The sequence below is a fragment of the Arvicanthis niloticus genome, chromosome 16 (assembly GCF_011762505.2).
Source record: "Arvicanthis niloticus isolate mArvNil1 chromosome 16, mArvNil1.pat.X, whole genome shotgun sequence".
NCBI lineage: Eukaryota > Metazoa > Chordata > Mammalia > Rodentia > Muridae > Arvicanthis > Arvicanthis niloticus.
Window position 1 is genome coordinate 45736353 of NC_047673.1, and position 20847 is coordinate 45757199.

Consider the following 20847-nt stretch of genomic DNA (forward strand, 5'->3'; position numbering starts at 1 on the left):
TGTCCCCATAACAAACCCATCTATTTTAAAAATAATATCCTTCAATCTTCCTTGAGTTGCATACTCATTATACAAGCATGCCCACCTGCCTTTAATGTGCCATGAGTCTTAATAACTGGAGGTACAGTATATGTTTTACTATAAAAAGGCTAATTAAAATATAGAGTCTAGTAAATACAAAGTACACCATAAAATTGGAAAATCTCTTTGTAGACTAGAACTACAACTTGCAATTCTGAAACTTTTCCCATCTGAGCCATATAGCCATAAAATGTGCAAAATCATACCAGAACTAAAGAACAAATAAAGAAAAAATGAAAATTCCAACAAATACTTGAGGCACAATATGAATTCATGTTAGTATTTATTATAGAGACTGGTGTGAGTCCATTAGGGTGAGTTTTATAGCAGAGTAAAACTTGTCTGCTTCTGTTGTCAAGTATATTCATTGTAAAAACTAAATGACATTGGTTGGTAAGGATGCCTTTAATGTAACTGTGATTTCACACTCTTATCAGCCAAAAGTGCTAACATGGAAGTCATTATAGGAGAATGAATTTCATCTGCCTTCAGTGACAGGTGAAAGTAGTAAAAATGGTGACGATTCAAGTAGATATTTTGATCATGAACCCAAATTAGCAATGCCACTTTTAAAAGGACCTGGTTAGATAATATGGTCCTGTGGTTTTTTTCTTAAAAACCACAAACTCAAACTATTTTAGAATGGGACATGGAAGCTAGAAGAAATATCTCTGCAGAGACAGTGGTGAAGCAGGCATGTATTGCCTTGATTTTCTTGGCCCCAGGCAAGTCTCTTGCTGCCCCAGTATGAGTAATCCCTTCAGCTGTGGGTACTTCAAAGATTTTGGCCATTATTTAAAAGACATGTGTCAATTCTGTTTTGATAAAACAGCTCAGGGAAGTGTATGGAAATGAAAAATGAAAATCTTTGGTTTCTTCTGCCTGTAGAAGCTTATCACTTCTTCATGTCTTTTTTGGCACAGGGCATGGGGTGTGGCCTGTATTAATTCCTGTTTCCTACTCTTCAGTTTTACTAGAAAGAGGAAAGATCTGCTGCCTCTACATGAAGGTGGTTTCTGGAAGCTGAAATTTTAATGTAAACTTTACTGAAACATTCACTATTGAATAAGAAAGGAAAGATGGCTTCTTCTCAGGTAAATGTGTGCATGGTTATGGGACAAGGTGACTGTTGTTAGATGAATATTTTATTTTAAGAACTTACAAACCCTCCTTATTCTGACTCAAATGTACATAACTATTTTTTCATATGATCTCAGTATTACCTTTTTAAAAGTTATATCATTGTTGAGCTAACACACAGATGTTCCCTTTTACCAGTCTCCTTAAAATTTTCAGTATAATTTGAATAATGATAACATAATTTGAAAATACTTAAAGTTTTCTGATTGCAAAAATGTGTGTACATGAGACATAGAAGAATGTATATACTTGATTTCTCCTTTGAGTCACTTGGGTCATTATTTGTGGAAAAAGGCCCAAGTTTCATGAATCATTTATCTTAGGGTCTAGTGCAATATTTCTCAGCCTTCCTGCTGCTGCTCCCATTTAATAGATTTCTTCATGTTGTGCTGACCCAACTATCATTTTTTAATTAATTTTTTATTAGCTATTATATTTACATTTCATAAGTTATCACCTTTCAGAATTTCTCCCCTACCCAGAAACCCCCTATTCCATGCCTTCTCCTCCTGCTTCTATGAGGGTGTGCTCCACCTTTCCACTCACTCCTGTCTTTCTGCCCACAAATTTTCCCACACTGGACATCAGGGCCTTCCTCTCCCACCTATGCCCTACAAGGCCATCCTACCCTACATATTCAGCTGGAGCCATGGGTCCCTCCCTATGTTCTCATAAGGCTAGTGGTTTAAACCCTGGTAGCTCAGATTGGTTGGTATTATTGCTTGTCCCATGGGGTCTCAAACGCCCTCAGGTTTTTCATTTTTAACTTCTCCATTGGAAACAGCATAATCAGTTCTATGGTTAGCTCTGAGCATCTGCCTCTGTATATGTCAGGCTCTAACAGACCTTTAAGGAGACAGCTATATCAGGCTCTTATCAGAATGCACTTCCTGGCATCTACATCAGCGTCTGCCTTTTGTAACTGCACAAAAGATTTATACCCAGGTGGAGCAGTCTCTGGATGGCGCCTCCTTCAGTTTCTTACCCCACACTTTGTCTCCATATTTGTTCCCATTATTATCTTGTTACTCCTGAAAAGAACTGAACCACTCACACTTTGGTCTTCCTTCTTAATGAGTTTCATGTGGTCTGTGAATTAAATCTTGGGTATTTTGAAATTTTGGGCTAATATTCACTTATCAGTGTGTGTATACCATGTGTGTTCTTTTGTTATTGGGTACCTCACTCAGAATGATATTTTCTAAGTCAATTCATTTGCCTAAGAATTATGATTTTATTTGTAGTGATATTCGAATAGTGTAATATTGATACTACTATGAATCTTGTAAATATCTCTGTTACCTGGTGGCTACAGTGACCACCATTAGATCATTTAGATGATCATGACATCTTATCCCCAAAGAGGTCATCACAATCAGCATCAGTTTTGCTTGACATGAGGAACTGTTCAGAGAAGTGATAAGATTCTTTATCTCAGACATAATTTATCAAATATGTTTTTTAGTTATTTGTACCAAAAATTGTATATTTAACTAACATTTTGTTAGCCAACTGACTAAAGGGGATACTGTTAATTTTAATTTAAGGGTCTACTGACTTTCATGGATGTGGCTATAGAATTCTCTAAGGAGGAGTGGCAATGTCTGAATTCTGCTCAGAGGGCTTTGTACAGAGATGTCATGTTAGAGAATTACAATAACCTGATATCTGTGGGTAAGAATATTTTTATTCCATAAATTCTACTTTCCCATGGGAATATCTAAAACTCATATGACTATTTTGGTCTACCATGCATTAATTGTTCTTTTTTTCTGTTTTTATAAGTATTGATTACTCTCTGATTTATTTACCTCTATAATTTATTTATATTTAATGTGCAGATTTTATACCTTTTTAAAAAAGGTAAACTCTTGTTTTTATAAGTGAATGTACTTTGACTCCCACAGTTTTGTTTTTCAGATGTGTTAATTTTACAATGAAATTCAGAATTTTAGAAAGGATTCAGTATGAAGACTCTAAAACACTTTGGAAAGAAGTGACTATAAAAAGTCATTCATTTATCTTTTATTCTTTCTATCTCACCTAAAATACCTGTGCTAATACATATGTGCATTCAATGGTATATCTTTGTGCTAACTTGAATGTACAGGTGTTGCTGTTTTAGATCCAGATGTAATCCTCTGTCTTGAACAAAACAAAGAACCATGGATTATTGGTAGAGAGGATACAGAAGGAAGAGAACCAGGTAATCTGAAGTGAAATAATATGTCATGTGATGATTGTAAAACCAGGAGAAATCTAGACCTGATATATGCCTAGAGAAGCTGTACAATATAAAGCATTCCTAAGAGTTTATTTAAGAATAATGAACCAAAGAAAGAGTACAAACATGAATGCTGTGTGATTTTTGCCTCATTTTAACTGAACACTGATGTTTTGAAATATACTATGTAGCCAGGGCAGTGGTGGCACACGCCTTTAATCCCAGCACATGGGAGGCAGAGGCAGGCAGATTTCTGAGTTCGAGGCCAGCCTGGTCTACAGAGTGAGTTCCAGGACATCCAGGTCTACACAGAGAAACCCTGTCTCAAAAAAAAAAAAAAAAAAAAAAAAAAAGAAATATACTATGTAACAACTATTTTAAAAAGCAGCCAAGTATTTTATATTTCAATTACTGTCATTTTTTCCTTTACATGTGAATGATCAGTAATGATACTTTATGCTTGAGTGAGTTATTCATTTATTCCCATTTTAATATTTTATAGAGTATATTTTTTCATATTTTTCTCTCTTTCAACTTCTTGCCTACTATATATGGTGTCCACACTTACTTAAAATCATGATTTCTCTGATCATTCTGTCTCTTTGCCTCTGTCTTTGTTGCTCACTCTCTTTCTCTTTTCCTCAGAAGAAAAAATATTAGAAAACAATAATATATATAAATATGGAGTCTGATTTGTTCTGGCAACATTTTATGTACAGAAGGCATGCTCATTCATAGTATAAATCTTATTTTCCCTCTCTAAGAGATTATGTAGTTTAGAGATTTTCTTACCTTGCATGAAACTTTCTACCTCTATCTTTCTTAAAGCTGAGGTTTTGTCTCTCTTTTATTGGTCTTGTGGACACTGTCTTATTCTCAATGAGATAACAAGGGCATTTCTCTTGATGTGTCTAAAAACATGCAGTTTATTTAGCATCACTCAGCAAATCTGGCCTTTAAAATTCTCTGTCTCATCTTCAGCATAGTATAGGTCCCTGAGCCTTGATAGGAGCGTACAGTAAAAAAAAAAGTTACATAAGAACTCCAAAGTCTCTCAGTTACTGTACGTAGGTGATATACATATTAAGGTTCTTTTTTGAAGTCTGAGTGACACACAGATCTAATGGAAAAGAAGTATAACTTAAGGAGTCATAATATTGCTATTTTTATTGGTAGTAACAATAGGAGCTTGTTTATGAATTTGAGGATTTCTCTTTCTGTCTCTGTGAAGTATCTGGTCGAAATATTGATGGAGACTCCATTGAATCTATAGATCATTTTGGTAGTATGGCCATTGTTACTATGTTAATCCTCCTAATTCATGAACATGGGAGATCTCTCCATCTTCTGAGGTCATCTTCGATTTCTTTCTTCAGAGACTTAAAGTTCTTCCCATACAGATCTTTCACTTGCTTGGTTTTGTTGACATAAAGGTATTTTATATTATTTGTGACTTTTGTCAAGTGTGTCCTTTTCCTTATTTCTTTTTCAGTGTATTTATCCTTTAAGTAGAGGAAGTCTAGTGATTTGGTAAAGTTAATTTTATATTCAGCCACTTTGCCAAATTTATTTATCACATGTAGGAATACTCACGTTGCACATTTGTGGGCAATTGTGTATACTATGTAAAAACTCAGGATAGGAAAAAAACATTTTTCAACAGTAACATAACTTCTAGTGGAATCACCTTCCCTGAAATCAAGCTGTAGTATAGAGCAATAGTGATAAATACCACATGGTGATTATGAAATCAGATAGATCAATGGAATACAAATGAAGTCCCAAAATGAACACACACACACTTATGTTCACTTGATCTTTGACAAAGAAGCCAAAACTATCCAATGGAAAAAGACCGCCTTTTAAACACATGGTGCTGTTTCAACTGGCAGTTTGCATGTAGAAGAACACAAATTGATCCATTCTTATCTCCACTAAACAGCTGTATTCTGATCCCTAACTAGCTACTCAATCTCTGTAGACATTCCCAGTGTATAGCACAGACCCAAATCTTAAAAGATAACTAAGCACTTGCAAGAAAACTTGCATTGTTAGTTTTCTTGGAGTTCCTCATTCATATTTATTGTTTTCAGCTCCATCATTTCTTAATTTTTCATAAAACATAAAATAATGTTGTATGTACAGCTTATAAATATTAAATGCAAAAGTAATAGATTGTTTTAAGCAACAACAATCTTCTAATATAAGAGATTTTTACTCAGCCACTCACAAATAAATAAAGTTCATTGCTAGATGGACCCAAGGCACAGGTTTATTAGACCATCAATTTAAAACTAATGACAAGTTTCTTCAATTTTTTCTTCCATGTAAAAGCCCAGGATACTTTTTACAATGTCTTTTTTGTTGTTTTATGTACTCACTATGAAATTAATTTTTATTGGATATTTTATTTATATTTCAGATGTTATTTCCCATCTCCCCCACCCAGAAACCCACTATCACATCCCCCAAATTATCCAGTAAAAATTTAATTTCAAAAAACAAACAAAAACTTCAAAAGCTTCATGTATTATATATACATATAATATAATTATATATAATATATATGTTAAGTAATTTATTCATGCAACATCAAAATTGAGCCCACCACCTTCCAAAGAGTCCATCACTTACACAGGAAATCTTCCATCCTCAGAGAAGTGGGAAAAATTCCCTAGCTACAAAAACAACAAGACATACAAAGTCACTGCAGGACTGCCCACATCTATTCTCACTGAGGCAAGAGAATGCAGGCCAGAAGGGGAAACTGAATACATATGTAGGCCATGGAGTCAGGGACTGCTCCCACTCTAGTTGTTGGGGGACCCTCAGGAAGACCAATCTACATCTGCTACATATATGTCAGCAGGGAACAGGGGTTTAGATTAAGTCCTTGTATAGTCTTTGGTTGGTGGTTAATTCAGTCTCAGGGAGCTACAAGGGTGCAGGTTAGTTCACGCTGTTGGTCTTTTTGTTGAGTTCCTATCCCTCTCATGGGCCCTCAATTCTTCTGCCAAGGCTTTCCAAGATCTATGTAATGTTAGGCAGGGGAACATCTCCCTCTCTTTCCATTGGCTGCTGGATTGAACCTCTGAGAGATCACCCATGCTTGACTCATAGCTGAAAGCATAATACAGTATCATTAACAGTGTCAGGGATTGCTTCTTTTTCATGGGATGGGTCAGAAGTTAGGTCAGAAATTGGTGGGCTGTTGCCTCAGTATGTGATTTATCAGTTCCCTATACTACTTTAATACAGGATGAATTTTGGGTTAAACATTTTGTGGGTAGATTGTTAGCCTTATGTCTCCACTAGGAGTCCTGCTTTGTCGCACAAGTTAGATATCTCTGGATACATAACCACCACTGCAAGGAGTGTTACCTAGAGTCATCCTCTTAGACTCTATAGTCATCCATCCTTCATTCCAGGAGTCTGGCACACTCTAATGATGCTGCATTCTCTTCCTGCTACAGATTTATATTCACTATCCTGTCCCACCATCCCTGTCTCTCAGCACATCTGATTACCCCACTACGCATTTCCTTCTAAATCCCATCTTCTACCCACTTCACTCTGTAAAACCACATTCAATGCTTATTTTATTTGTCTTTCAGAGTGAGATTCATTTATCCTCCCTTGACCCTATTTGCTATTTAGATTCCTTGGGTATATAAATTTTAGTGTGGATATCCTGTACTTTATGGCTAATGTTCATTTATAAATGAGTACATACCTTGAGTATCCCTTTGTGACTGTGCTACCTCACTCAGAAATATATTTTTTAATTCTATCCATTTGCCTTCAAAATTCATGATATCCTTGTTTGTTATAGCTGATTAGTATTCCATGTATAAATGAACTGCATTTTCTATATCTATTTTTTAGTTTATGGAGAGAGTCATTCGGAATTTTTGATTAATCTGAATAAAGCTGCTATGAACATAGTGGAGTTTATGTCTTTGTGAGATGGTAGAACATTATTTGATATATTCCCAGGAATGGTATATCTGGGATGTCTGGTAGAACTATTCCAAATACTCTTAGAAACTTCCAGTTGATTTTCCAGAATGGTAATATAATACCAAGGACTGCTCTGGGCTTGAAGAAGGCTTGTGAGAGAATGGGTGTCTGGGATTGGCAAAACAAATTACTGGAAGGTAAATTTTGGGTCCAAACTGACAACCTCTACTTGGTAAAGCTTTTCCAGGCTGCTTCTCTCTATATTCTGCTTTCTGTCAGAGGATCTCTCTGTCTATATTCTGCTTGCTAGGCATTCTAAGGTATCTTCCTGTCCATGTTCTGCTTGCGTGTGTGTGTGTGTGTGTGTGTGTGTGTGTGTGTTTGTGTGTGTGTGCCTGTGTATATTCTCCACGCAGCTCTCTCTTTATGCCCTAAAATTATACTCTGGTAGCTCATCTCCTGTACAACACAGGTCTAGCTTTTATATATCAATCTAGTCATTTATTCCAGGTATTCCTTTTATCTAAGTATCTAGTCAGCATCCCATTAACCAGCACTTTGATTCTTAGAAGACACTAAGCATATATTTTTCCTTAGAGTGCAAATGCATGCAGATATAGGTCTGCCTTCATTAAGCTTAGAAGATAGAGTAGTTGGGTAGGGAACTGCCCTGAAATTTCCTTTTACATAAAGCCTGTTCCTAGTCTTGGTCTATCCTAGGTTGATTGTGAACCCAAGATTCTCTGTGCCTTTGTAATCACACACACACACACACACACACACACACACACACACACACACACCAAAAAATAGCTCAGTGTGTAGGATATACTGTGGCCACCACTCTGTACAGCTTTGTATCTCCTTCCTCAGAAATTTTCTAACAAGTTGACTTACAAGGAACCTGCTTTTATTCCTTTAGATTTATGAGACCCTCATGTAGTTAATATTGCATTTGTACATTTTGCATTGAATGAAAAATACATACTTTCAAACTTACATATTTAGAACTTTTTCATATTCTTAGGGGCTGTCCCGAATGTCTCAGAGATTACCATTTTTATAAGACATTGCTATACCTACAACTCCTTAACTTGAACTGTTTTTTAGTTATCATGTAGTTATTAACATCAAACATTATGACACTTCTTGGAAATAAATCATTCTTCACTGCTAATAGGTTCACAAAATATGTACATTATTATAAAAACAAGACCTAACCTTGAGAAGACATTGCTACTACTAGGGGCTTACATATGTGCATGGTCCCTGTGACAGATACCATGGCACTCTGTCTAAAAAAAGGCCACGCTGGGCTAACCAGTTCAAGTTTCTATAAACATTGACAATGGAAAACTGTTTCTCATGGTCCACATCCTTGTCAGTAATTGGTCTTGCTTGAGTTATTGGTCATAGCCATTCTTATGTTTATAAGGTGAAATCTTAGAGTGGTTTTGATTTGCACTACTCTGATGACAATAGATATTAAGCATTTTTTAAGTCTTTGTCAGGCAATAGAGATTCCTCTATTAAGAGTTCTCTTTTTAACTCTTTACCTCAATTTTAATTGGATTGTTTGGTTTGTTGTTACCTAATTTCTTGAGTTCATTATATTTTTGGATATGAGTCATCTGTCAGATTTAGGAGTAGTGTAGTTTTTCCCAGTCTATAGGCTACCATGTCATTCTGTGGATGATATTATTTCCCATGGAGTCTTATTTTTAAGTTTTAGGAGATCACATTTATAAATTGTTGACATTAGAGCTTGAGCAATAGCTGTTCTGTTCAATATGTTGTCTTTTGTACCATTGCATTCAGGACTATCCCCCACTGTGATTGTTTGTATTTGCTTGGGGTAGGGAGTAGCTCTATTAGGAGAGGAGTTTTAGCCATGTTCAAGCATGTGTTTCGCTATGGACATTAGTTTTAATACCCTAGTGTTAGCTGCCTGGAAGTCAGTTGTCTCTTATTTGCATGCAGATGAAGATGTAGAACTCTCAGCTCCTCCTGAACCTTGCCTTCCTGGATGTTGCCATAAACTAGCCTTGATGGTAAAGAATTGAACCACAGTACTTGAGTTTCTATTGTATGTTCTCAGCTTGAAATTTTCCCTTCCATCTCTTATATTGTGTTGATGATGCTTGTGGCTAGAACTCTTGGTCAATTTTCTAGGTTTTCTGTCTCCATTTTGACTCAGTTTCTGTATTCTTCAATGTTCCTATTACAGTTTTCATATCTTAACATTTTTACTTATTTTATCTATTTGATTATATTGTCCTGTACTTCTTCATATTGATTTAGTTTCACATTATGGGTTTCTAGTTGTTTAATTGAATTTTCTGTTATTTTTAAATGAATCTCTGTAAATATATTTTATTTATTTATTTTAAAAAGGCCTCCACCATCTACATAAGATTAGATTTAAGGTAATTTTTTGCACTTCAGAATTGTTCAGGTATACAGAGCTGAGTACTATAGTATAGATATGCTTTAGTTGTACCCTGTGCCCTAATTATTTTAATTATGTTATTTCCTAGTTTATAGGCAATTTTTGATTCTCTGGTGTTCACGGACCTGGTAGTCCTGATAGCTATTGAACTCAGCAATTGTAGGTTCAACTGGAAGTTCCTCATAGCCCCAGGCCTCTGGTATTTCAGAAAGACATGCTTTGCCATAGGTGGCAGCAGGCTTCCAGGGTTGTAGCCAAAGAAAGTAGTCCCAGATATGTTCAGACTTCTGCTTGCCCACAGCATAGGTATGCCTCAATGAAAGCATTCAGAGGTTGTGGTTACTAAAGGCAGCAGTAATCTTAGATTGCATGTAGTGTTATAAACTGGAAGATGCAGCTCAGAGTAGGTGGGGCAGACTTCATGGCAGCTGTGCTTTCCAGGGAATACAGGAGGGAGTGGATTGGAAACCTCACCTGGTTATCCTGGAAGGCAGCATGCCTCCAGGGAAGCAGGCAGAGCTTTGGCACAAGGAATGGAACTCAGATTTTGGATTCTGAAATTATTATTTAAATGATGGATAAGTGTTCAAATATCAGGTCAAGAATTTCATAGTTAATTCTAAATAAAGTTTTACATAGCAATATGTTGTAAAAATGAATTAACGCACATCAAGACTTTTATCATTTTGAGGAATTATCAAGTTCTTCAGGATTTGTCTGTCTCAGTGAATATTCCTTAACATATGAGACAATTGTTCAATTCTCTATTCTCATGTGCTGGACACATATTTTAACAGGTATAGTTATGATTTTATTATATTTCTTTCCATATTTTTAAAAATTTGACCATATTGTATTTTTGACTTAGTTTTTTCTTTTACTTCTTCACTTTGTATATGGCTCATTGGTTTACTCCCAGTAAAACCCTCATACAATCTTTCCCCCATTTCCCTTTTTTCTTCTACTTTGAGTAGGTAGTAGTCCCCTGTTTATGCCCTGAAGATGGAGCTTTAATTCCATCCCAGGTAGGTGCTTCCTCTCTCACTAAGGCCATAAGGCTAGAGAAGGCATCCCAGGTACAAACTTATATCATGTACAAACAACAGCTTTTGGAAAGCCTCCATTCTCATTGTTATTCCCACATGATGGTTAATCTGAACAACTGCTACATATATGTCTAGATCTAGTCCATACATGTTCTTTGGTTGGTGGTAGAGAATCTTAAGTCCCCAAAGGTCCAGGTTGGTTGACTCCATTGGTCTTCCTGTGAAGTTCCTATTGCCTTCATGGCCCACAATCCTAGTTCTTATTCTTCCTTAATAAACTCAAACTACTTCCACTGTTTTTCTGCAGTTGTCTCTATCTGTCTCAATCAGCAGCTGGGTGGAGTCTCTCAGAATTAACATGCTTTTGTCTGCAAGCATAACACAGTATCATTAATAATGTCAAAATTTGGTGTTTGCACATGGGATGGATGCCAATTTTATCCAGTTGTTATGTTGATATTTCCTTAGTCTCTGCTCCATCCCCAGTGCCTGAATTTCTTGTAGACAAAATAAAATTTTAATTGACACATTTCTTGGTGTTTAGGTGTCTCTATCACTCTTTTGGGGTTCATGACTGGCTAGGAGGTTGCTTCTTCATGTTGCATATCTGCAATATAGTGAGTCACAACTAAGGTCATCCCCCATTGATTCGATGGTTTCTCAGTTATTCTTGGTAACTGTCTCATACTCAGATGTCCCCCATCTCTGACCTTGCCTAGTTGCAGATTTCCATTCATTTTCATAATTATCTAGCCCTCTCTTCTGTCCTTCTCTACATGTGATCATGAAACCTTCATCCCACTCCATTACCCATCTCCTTCTCCCAGTTCACTTTTCTCCATCTGCCTATTATGGCTATTTTATTCCTCTTTCTAAATGAAATTCAAGCTTCCTTGGTTGTGCATTCATCAAGTGTAGGTTCTTTTGATCTTAGTATTGTAAATTTGTACATGTATTTTATGGCTAATATCTACTTTTAACTAAGTCGATACCATGTATGTCATTTCGTGACTGGGTTACCTAAAACAGGATTAAAGTATCAAGCTCTATCCATTTGCTTGCAAAATTCACAAATTCTTTTGTTTTTGACCTGGATATTATTATGTTGTCTAAATGTACCACATTTCCTTTATCTTCACTTCAGATAAGCTTGTCATGTAGGTTGTATACAGTTTTTGGCTTCTACAAATGAAGCTGCTATGAACATAGTTGATCAAATGTTTTTATGGGATGATAGAAGACTTAAGATTTAATCATATATCTTTCCTTCTTTTCTTATAAATATTCTCTCTGTTTTTTAATACAATGCTGAATCCTGCATTATAAAATAAAAATCTTGCAGTCATAAAAGAAGTATTGTACATCCTCCTTTCTATCATTCTGTCATTGGAAAGGTGATTTGTTTCCATATTGATAATTCATTTTCACAAAGGGAATATTTATTTTAATTAATGGGTGACAGTTGTCACAATTTTGTTTGAATTTATACTGTTGTAATGAATAATAAATTATGAAATTCATAATATTATAAAATATATGACCTATTTCATGAAATATCTTCTAATATCTATTATTTTTTAAGTTCATTGCAGAATCCATACAGGAGAGAAACCTTACAAATGTAATGAATGTGGCAAATCATTTACATGGAACTCAGGCTTTAAAGTGCACCAAAGAATCCATACAGGAGAGAAACTTTACAAATGTAATGAATGTGGCAAATCATTTACACAGAAGTCACACCTGCAAGTTCACTACAGAATTCATACCGGAGAGAAAAATTACAAATGTAATGTATGTGGGAAATCTTTTACACAGAACTCAGACCTGAAAGTTCACCAAAGAATCCATACAGGTGAGAAACCTTACAAATGTAATGAATGTGGCAAATCATTTATGCGACATTCAAACCTTCAAGTTCACTACAGAATTCATACTGGAGAGAAAAATTACAAATGTAATGTATGTGGGAAATCTTTTACACAGAACTCAGACCTGAAAGTTCACCAAAGAATCCATACAGGTGAGAAACCTTACAAATGTAATGAATGTGGCAAATCATTTATGCGACACTCAAACCTTCAAGTTCACTACAGAATTCATACCAGAGAGAAAAATTACAAATGTAATGTATGTGGGAAATCTTTTACACAGAACTCAGACCTGAAAGTTCACCAAAGAATCCATACAGGTGAGAAGCCTTACAAATGTAACAAATGTGGCAAATCATTTACACGGAACTCATACCTTCATGTTCACTACAGGATCCATACAGGAGAGAAAAATTACAAATGTAATGAATGTGGAAAATCATTTACACAGAAATCACACCTTCAAGTTCACTATAAGATCCATAAAAGAGAGAAGCCTTACAAATGTAATAAATGTGGGAAATCATTTACACAGAACTCATACCTGAAAATTCACCAAAGAATCCATACAGGTGAGAAGCCTTACAAATGTAATAAATGTGGCAAATCATTTACACGGCACTCAAACCTTCAAGTTCATTACAGAATTCATACCGGAGAGAAAAATTACAAATGTAATATATGTGGGAAATCTTTTACACAGAACTCAGACCTGAAAGTTCACCAAAGAATCCATACAGGTGAGAAGCCTTACAAATGTAATGAATGTGGCAAATCATTTACACGGCACTCAAACCTTCGAGTTCACTACAAAATTCATACCAGAGAGAAAAATTACAAACGTAATGCATGTGGGAAATCTTTTACACAGAACTCAAACCTGAAAGTTCACCAAAGAATCCATACATGAGAGAAACCTTACAAATGTAATGAATATGGTAAATCTATTACAGAAAACTCAATCCTTCAAGTTCACAGAATACATACATACCCAAAAGGCATATTATATTCATCTTCTGTAGTTTTTTCAAAAACAAAATTTGAAAATTATTTAACCTACCTATAACCTGAATCATTATTAATGGTATAGTGTTCATTTTCATACTCATAAAAGAAACAATATTGTAAAGTATAAGAATTTATCCAGAGTAGTATTAATATCTATCCTAGTGCAAATATGTTGCTTAATGTTCTTATAGTTTAGTTTGCGAGAATGTTGGCATTTGTGTAATATATTCTCTGTGAAGATGATTATGCTCTTAACTTTTGAGCTTTTAATAGAATAATTTTTAGTGTCTACCTAATCTTATATTTTTCACAATTTTCAATAAATGCATTACCAATCTCTTCTTTTACAATTACCTTGGTGTGATAACTCTCTAATTTATGCTGGGATGGTATCACTCATGTTGTTCAGTTCCTTATTGCTAATGTCAACAGAAACATGTGACAAAAGATAAATTTGATTGCTTTAGACAAATTCTAAGACAACAGTTTGGAAGATAATATATGGCAAGCTGAGGAAACCATGAGTTTTCCCGAGTGCATGCTTGCTTGTGTAAGCTCTGTGTGTGTGTGTGTGTGTGTGAGAGAGAGAGAGAGAGAGAGAGAGAGAGAGAGAGAGAGAGAGAGAGAGAGAGTCTGTGTATAATAGACAAAATTATTTGTATTAAAGGAACATGACTGGTATAGGACAAAATTCTAAAAGGACCCATTGTGTGGGTTGGGGTTCAAGCTTTAAGAGGACAAATTCTATTCTCATACATACATTCAACATTCAAAAGGTTGAAATTCATGGGTTGTTCTGAATAATGTCCATGATAAAATTCTCACATTTTTTTTGTCAAAATTCCATGATGTCACAAATGGATGATGAAATGGAAAAGGCTTCATTTTACTTACTGTAAATGACAATGTATTTTGTACTTGAGTCTCTGTTAGCAACTTTGGATTTCAAGCAAGGTGTAAAAGGGTAGGCCATCTGCATTTCACATTTATTGTGAACACAGTAGTGATTAACAGGTCTGAGCAAATGTCTTTGGAGTAGGATAGTAAGATTTTTATCCAGATGCCAAGAAGTGTTACACATCTGGGTCATGTGTGACTATTTTGAGAATTCACCACATTGGTTTCCATAGTTGCTGTGACAGTTTGCAAACATGAGTACAGTTTCTGGTATCACTTCAACATTTCAGTAACAGTGTGAGGTCTTGGGGCCTCCTCTTGTTATGGATCCCAATTTGGACCAGTCATTGACTTCCTTTCCCTCAGTCTATTCATTTTTGTCCATGTAGTTCTTTTATGCAAGGACAATTCTGGGTCAATGTTTTGACTGTGGGTTGGCACCAGCCTTATTTGTGATTGCAATAATCAGGAAACTACCCAGATGTTCCACAAAGAAAAATAGATACAAAAACTTGTGTTTAATATACTCAGTGGGATACTATTCAGGTATTAAGGACAAGAACATCATGAGATTTGCAAACAAATTAAGATACATAGAAAATATTATTCAGAATGAGGTAACTCACTCTCAAAAGGACCTGCATGGTATACTCATGCTCACTAATAAGTGGACATTAGCCACAATAGTACAGAATACCCAAGATAAAATTCACAGAACTCAAAACAGTTAACAAATCAAAGGGACCAAGTCAGGGTTCAGTAATCCTATTTGGAAGGGAGAAGAAAGTAATCACATAGGGCAGAGGGAGGAGAATCATAAGTGGACAGGGAGGAGTAAAAAGGAACAAGATCAGATAATTGGAGGTAGGATTATTTCCCTGAGGGCCAGCTGAAAGAATGAAAATGAGCAACTTCTGGCGTACCTCATGGTACAACATGCTCTGTAGACGTGGGTGTAGGGGGACCATCTAAAATGTGTCAGAGACCTGGGAGATGAGAGACCTGTAGGACTTAAAGGGAGGGACTTTATATAAAAAATCCAACAGTGGGGAGAAGGAACTTAATAGAGTCCATGTCCAGTAGAATGACAGGACATAAAGTGTAGAGTTGAGTTTGTCATCTCACAATCAAAAAATCTGACCTATAATTGTTCCTGTCTAAAAGAACTGCAGTGACAAAAATTGAGAAGAGTTTAAGGGAAAAAATGTTCAGAATGGGTCTAAATTGAGATCTATCTCAAAGAGAGGATCCAAGACCTAACATTATTGCTGATTCTATGGTGTGCTTACAGACAGGAACTGTTGTGGCTCAAAGCTGGAGCCTCACTTTGGGTGGCCAAAAATGTTGAGGCCTGTACTGCCTGGCTTATGGGCCAAAATTTTGTGGCCTGCTCCACTCCACATTTGGCGGCCACTGTGTCCCGGCCCAAGCTGCTGCTCTAGTCTGCAGGTCAGGGTCTAGCTAGAGAGAGAGTGAGGATGGAGGGGCAAGTGATGCGAAGAATGGAGACAAGACAGGATGTGTGGTCAAGTCTTAAGTCTTCTTTATTGTGTCTTTTCTCTCTTATTGTCTCTCTTTGAAGGGAAGTCTGGAGTATTTATAGGCTTTTGCCACGTGCCTTGTAGACGCGTGGATACCACGTGCCTTGCAGGTGTTAATATGATGTAAGCCTTACAGGCGTGGATAGCACGTGCACCTTACAGGCATGTATGGTGTGGATAGCATGTGGAGAGCAAGTGCACAACATGCCTTGTAGACGTGGATATCATGTGGGCCTTGTAGCTGTGGTCACTAAACAGCAAACAAACTAAACAAGCTATGTGGGATAAACAAGATGTTTGTCAGAGTGTGCTCAGCTGTTGTAGGCTATTGAAAACCAAGTCTCTTATCAGGGTCTATGATTCCAGATGGCTGTAAAGATGATCTAACCACTTTCTGCTAAAAGTCGGCTCCCAACAGGAACTTATTAGACCTTCCCTCCCAGAGGCCCAAGAAACAGTTGACCTAGATGCAGGCAGATACTTACATCCAACAAATGAACAAAAGTCAGGTACCACTGTGGTTGAATTAGGGATAGGCTGGAAGAAGTCGTAGAGGCTGAACCCATAGGAAGTCCAGCACTCTCAAATAATCTAGACCCCTGAGATGATCTCTCAGACATATAATCACCAACCAGCAGAATACACTAGCTGGTCCAAGGCCCCTGACATATATACAGCAGAGAACTGCCTAGTCTAGCCTCAGTGAGTTAAGACATACCTAAACAATGAGAGATTTAATGCTCCATGGAGTGGAAGCCTGGCATGGAAGAGGTGGGTAAGGACATCCTTTGGGAAAGAGAGAGGAGGAAGATTTCGATGAGAAACTGTCAGAAGGTGGACCAGCAGGCAGATAATGACTACAATGTGAGAAAAGACTGAAGCCAATTCTTTCAAAATCATTTTGAAATTTGGTGATGGTAGGTATTCAATGTTTTTATTTGATAAAGAAGTACATATAAAGCTTCTAAGACTAATGCTGCATACCATCTAATACCTCTCATCTAGATTTATATAATCCTCAAACTTGAATCTGTTTAAACATCAGAAGAGGATTAGTAACTACCATCTTAGTGTATAACTTTGAGACTTGTCTTGAGATAATCAAACCCTGATGAATCTGAACCAATGAATGACTTAATCTACCAAAGACCTGAGATTATAAATACACTGCTTGGAGGTGGTAGACCTACATAAGTAAATAGTTTCCTGTGGGTGTTTCTTTTCTGGCTGCTTTGATGGGTACAATTTTGAATACTTTACCTGTAGATACATGTCTTCGTCCAAGTTAGAGCAAGCTGCTTAAACTGAAAGGTAAATAACTCAAAATAGCTTAAAGAATTTTCTGGAAATGTCCAGATTCACTAAGGCACAACCTGTCAGAGGAAGCAATTAAACTGAATCTTCCTCACAGAAAAGAAACCCAAGCTGAATAAACAGAAACTAGACAGGTTTCCCAGAATAGGTTTATACCACATGAGGAACCTGAACAGGACACTTCACAGTGAGTTGGCCTGCTTTCAGGCTTAGAATTGTGATCCAGATTTCCAGCTTTTAGAGCTGCCACTCATACTCAAGTAAGCATTGGTGATGCAGCTGTCTTTTAATTAGTTCTGCTCAGTGTCAGCCATACTCTATAAATAATCTCAGTAAAACTCATCAGTTCCCCAAATGGGCCATTGGTGGGATCTGTTTTCATCACCTCTGTGTTTGTTATATTGGGTGAGTAAATGTTTCTTGTGTCTCCCCTGAAAAGATTTCTCACAAAACATCACTGTCAGGAGTCATAATGGGACAAGCTAATAATTAGCAGGTGATCATACTGAAATGGCTTGTGTTGGATTAGTATATAATCTGAGACAAGTGAATCTTTATTCAGCAAGGCTTTAAAGGACTCATTTTAGGAAAGGTTCCTGCTATTAATATGCTTTATCTATTATTATTATTATTATTATTATTATTATTATTATTATTATTATTATTAAAATATGATAATCACTAAGCAATAGCACACTCCTTTGGAGCAGATCATTGCAGATCCACGAAATATACTGTCTTGTGGTGATGCTATATAGACAAATAGCTGACTTCTTAAGTCTTAATGATGATCCTATAAGAATTCCTAAAATTATATCAATGATTATTAAGCTCTTTTATACTGAAACTGAGACTAGGTCCCTTTCTCATTGTTAAAAGTGCAGTGAAAACTCTGCCAGTCTCCCAAGTGTCATCAGTTAATTGCTCTTCAATAGTAACCAGACATTCCTACTCAGAGCACATTCCAAGATGTTGTAAAATGATTAACCATAGGTCATTAACAGAGAACTAATTATTTAATATAAGTGTTAGGACAGAAGATCAAATATTGCCTTGGTTAATTTATATAAATCTTCACTAATAACTTGTAGTTTTAAAACTTCAGTGCACCTGTAGAGCTAGACAGGTGATGGATATTTAGCCAGATAATCACTCCTAATGGATATGCATGTAAACATTCTCTGTAGTAAACTTCTATGTCAACTTATGATTGATTTTTGGTGTGAAGTTACAATGAACTTTGTAACATGTGATCATGTACTCTGAAAGATGTGTAAGTAATGAAGATAAAGACAGAGTCACTCATCCCTTCCCTTCCTTTTCCCCTGCCTAGAATTTTTTTCCCTTAGAATTTTTCCCTTATTAGATTTTTTTTCCTTTTCCCCACTTAGGACTTTTCTGCTTTTCCCCTTAAATATATTTCATAGGAAACATTTTTACACTTCCTGTGACCTCAGACTAACTGGCATAAGTTAGATTCCCAGCAGTTCCTGCTGAGATAGAACAAGGGCTACATAGCCTATTCCTTTGCTGTTAGGCTACAGGTGTTAATCACCTAAGCATGCAGTCTTTTACCCTCAGAAGATGTTTTAGGATTTTTAGAAGTTATCATCAGCATTTAAGTACAGATCAGAGAGCCAGAAAGCCCTGAGACCCTCAGACCTTTAAGCCTTCACCAGAGTCCTACTCTGTGTTTCTGCCACGACCCTCTCCAGCACATTAACATGATGAACTGAAACCAATGAGTTAAAATAACTCTCACATATTTCATACTTTATTTTAGTTTCCTCTCAGAGAATTCACAAAAAAATGACAAAAAAGTAGGAACAAGGAAAATGGGCTATATCTGGGAGTATGCCTGGATAAATGACTTTTAAGCATTTGCAGGCTTTGGGAAAATAATGGAGAAATAACATTCAGAAATCAGCTGTCAGGACAGTTGAGTGAGTATTTTATGCCTGGAATACACCCACGAATAACAAAACAAAAACAGAAATGAAGACAGTAAAGTCAATAAATGTGAGGTTTCACTGGGAAATCAATCTATTATATACTGGAATGTTCACTATTGATCCTAAGTTCTAAACACAATAACAGAAAAACCCTGCTAGTATCTTTTCATAGGACTATTATAAATATTTATTAATCTTTAGTATAATTAATAAATAAGCATTACATGTCTTCTTTGTATTCAGAATCCTATTCACTTTTTCAATGCAAACAGGTTGAAAAGTAGGTACCATACTAAATTACATGTTCTTGCTGGAAGGCCATAAATTTGTGAGTCCACATGGTTGTGTGAATGTACAATGCAAAATGATATACATTTGACTACAAATGAGGAGCACAACAAGAAGGGGTCATAACTACCTGAATATTAAGCATGGCCATGCCTGTTGAAGGAAGTAAAATAATAATATTTCCACACAATATGAGCTACTGCCATATCGCCCATGTTGTTTCTTGGATACAAGATAAAAATAAGAAACATGCTTTAAAAGGAGAACCAAACTGGCCCCCTTCGATTGAATATTCCCTGAAGCAAAATATTTACAGTTACTATAAAACTCATAAGTATAGCAAGTTAATATAAGCAATGTAGCAGATTCATGGGACTATGTTTACATTCAGAAGGTTTATGATCAACTGTGCTGGATGTGATTATTTGCCACTCAAATGTCATAATGAGAGGATACCAGGCCTTTGTACTTCATAAATACCAAGCAGGTAAATTGAGACTAATGTCCTCACAAATAGTCCTGGGGGAAACTTTGAACACAACATGAATTTGCACTGATAAACTCTCATATGTAAGCTAAAAGATGAATTCTCACTATTTTTCTGAATTTCTACTGATCTTGTACTTTTACTTCTTCAGAGAAAAAATAACTTTCTGTCCTTTGTAAACCAGGCACCCTGTTGTAATTTGATATAACCTTGCATCAGACTGAGACAGTTCTTCCTAAGGGCTGCTAAGGATTGTTTAATATGGTCTCATTTTCTATATTTTCAGAGACTTTTATCCACACCTACTACCTCTTTCTGGTTATGTTTAGATCATTATGTCAGAGGCTCACATTCTCTAAAAGTTTTTCTCTTTAATTTTTATCTATCTGGATCCATGTTGTTCTAGGCTTTCTATGGTTTTTTTTCAACAAGCTTTGTGTCCTTATTGTCAGTGATGCTCTAAGGGAACAGTATCTGAAGAAGTGCTCTGCAAAGACAATGCAGGTAATGCAGGGTATTCTTCTACCTTCTTTTCAGGGACTAAATATCAGGGCCAAATTTCTTGTTTGTAATAGGACAGATTTCTCAG

The 20847-nt window shown here is 36.1% G+C and overlaps 1 protein-coding gene and 1 pseudogene across 1 annotated transcript; one reads left to right on the top strand and one right to left on the bottom strand.

Annotated features, from left to right (window-relative positions):
* LOC143434578 (uncharacterized) overlaps window positions 1–20847 on the bottom strand; it is a 365164-nt pseudogene that overhangs the window by 34547 nt on the left and 309770 nt on the right.
* Window positions 1161–13837, top strand: LOC117721672 (uncharacterized). Its single transcript, XM_076913777.1, is given in 5 exon segments — window positions 1161–1175; window positions 2769–2895; window positions 3353–3427; window positions 9344–9456; window positions 12491–13837. Coding segments are annotated over 5 exon segments (1677 nt in total).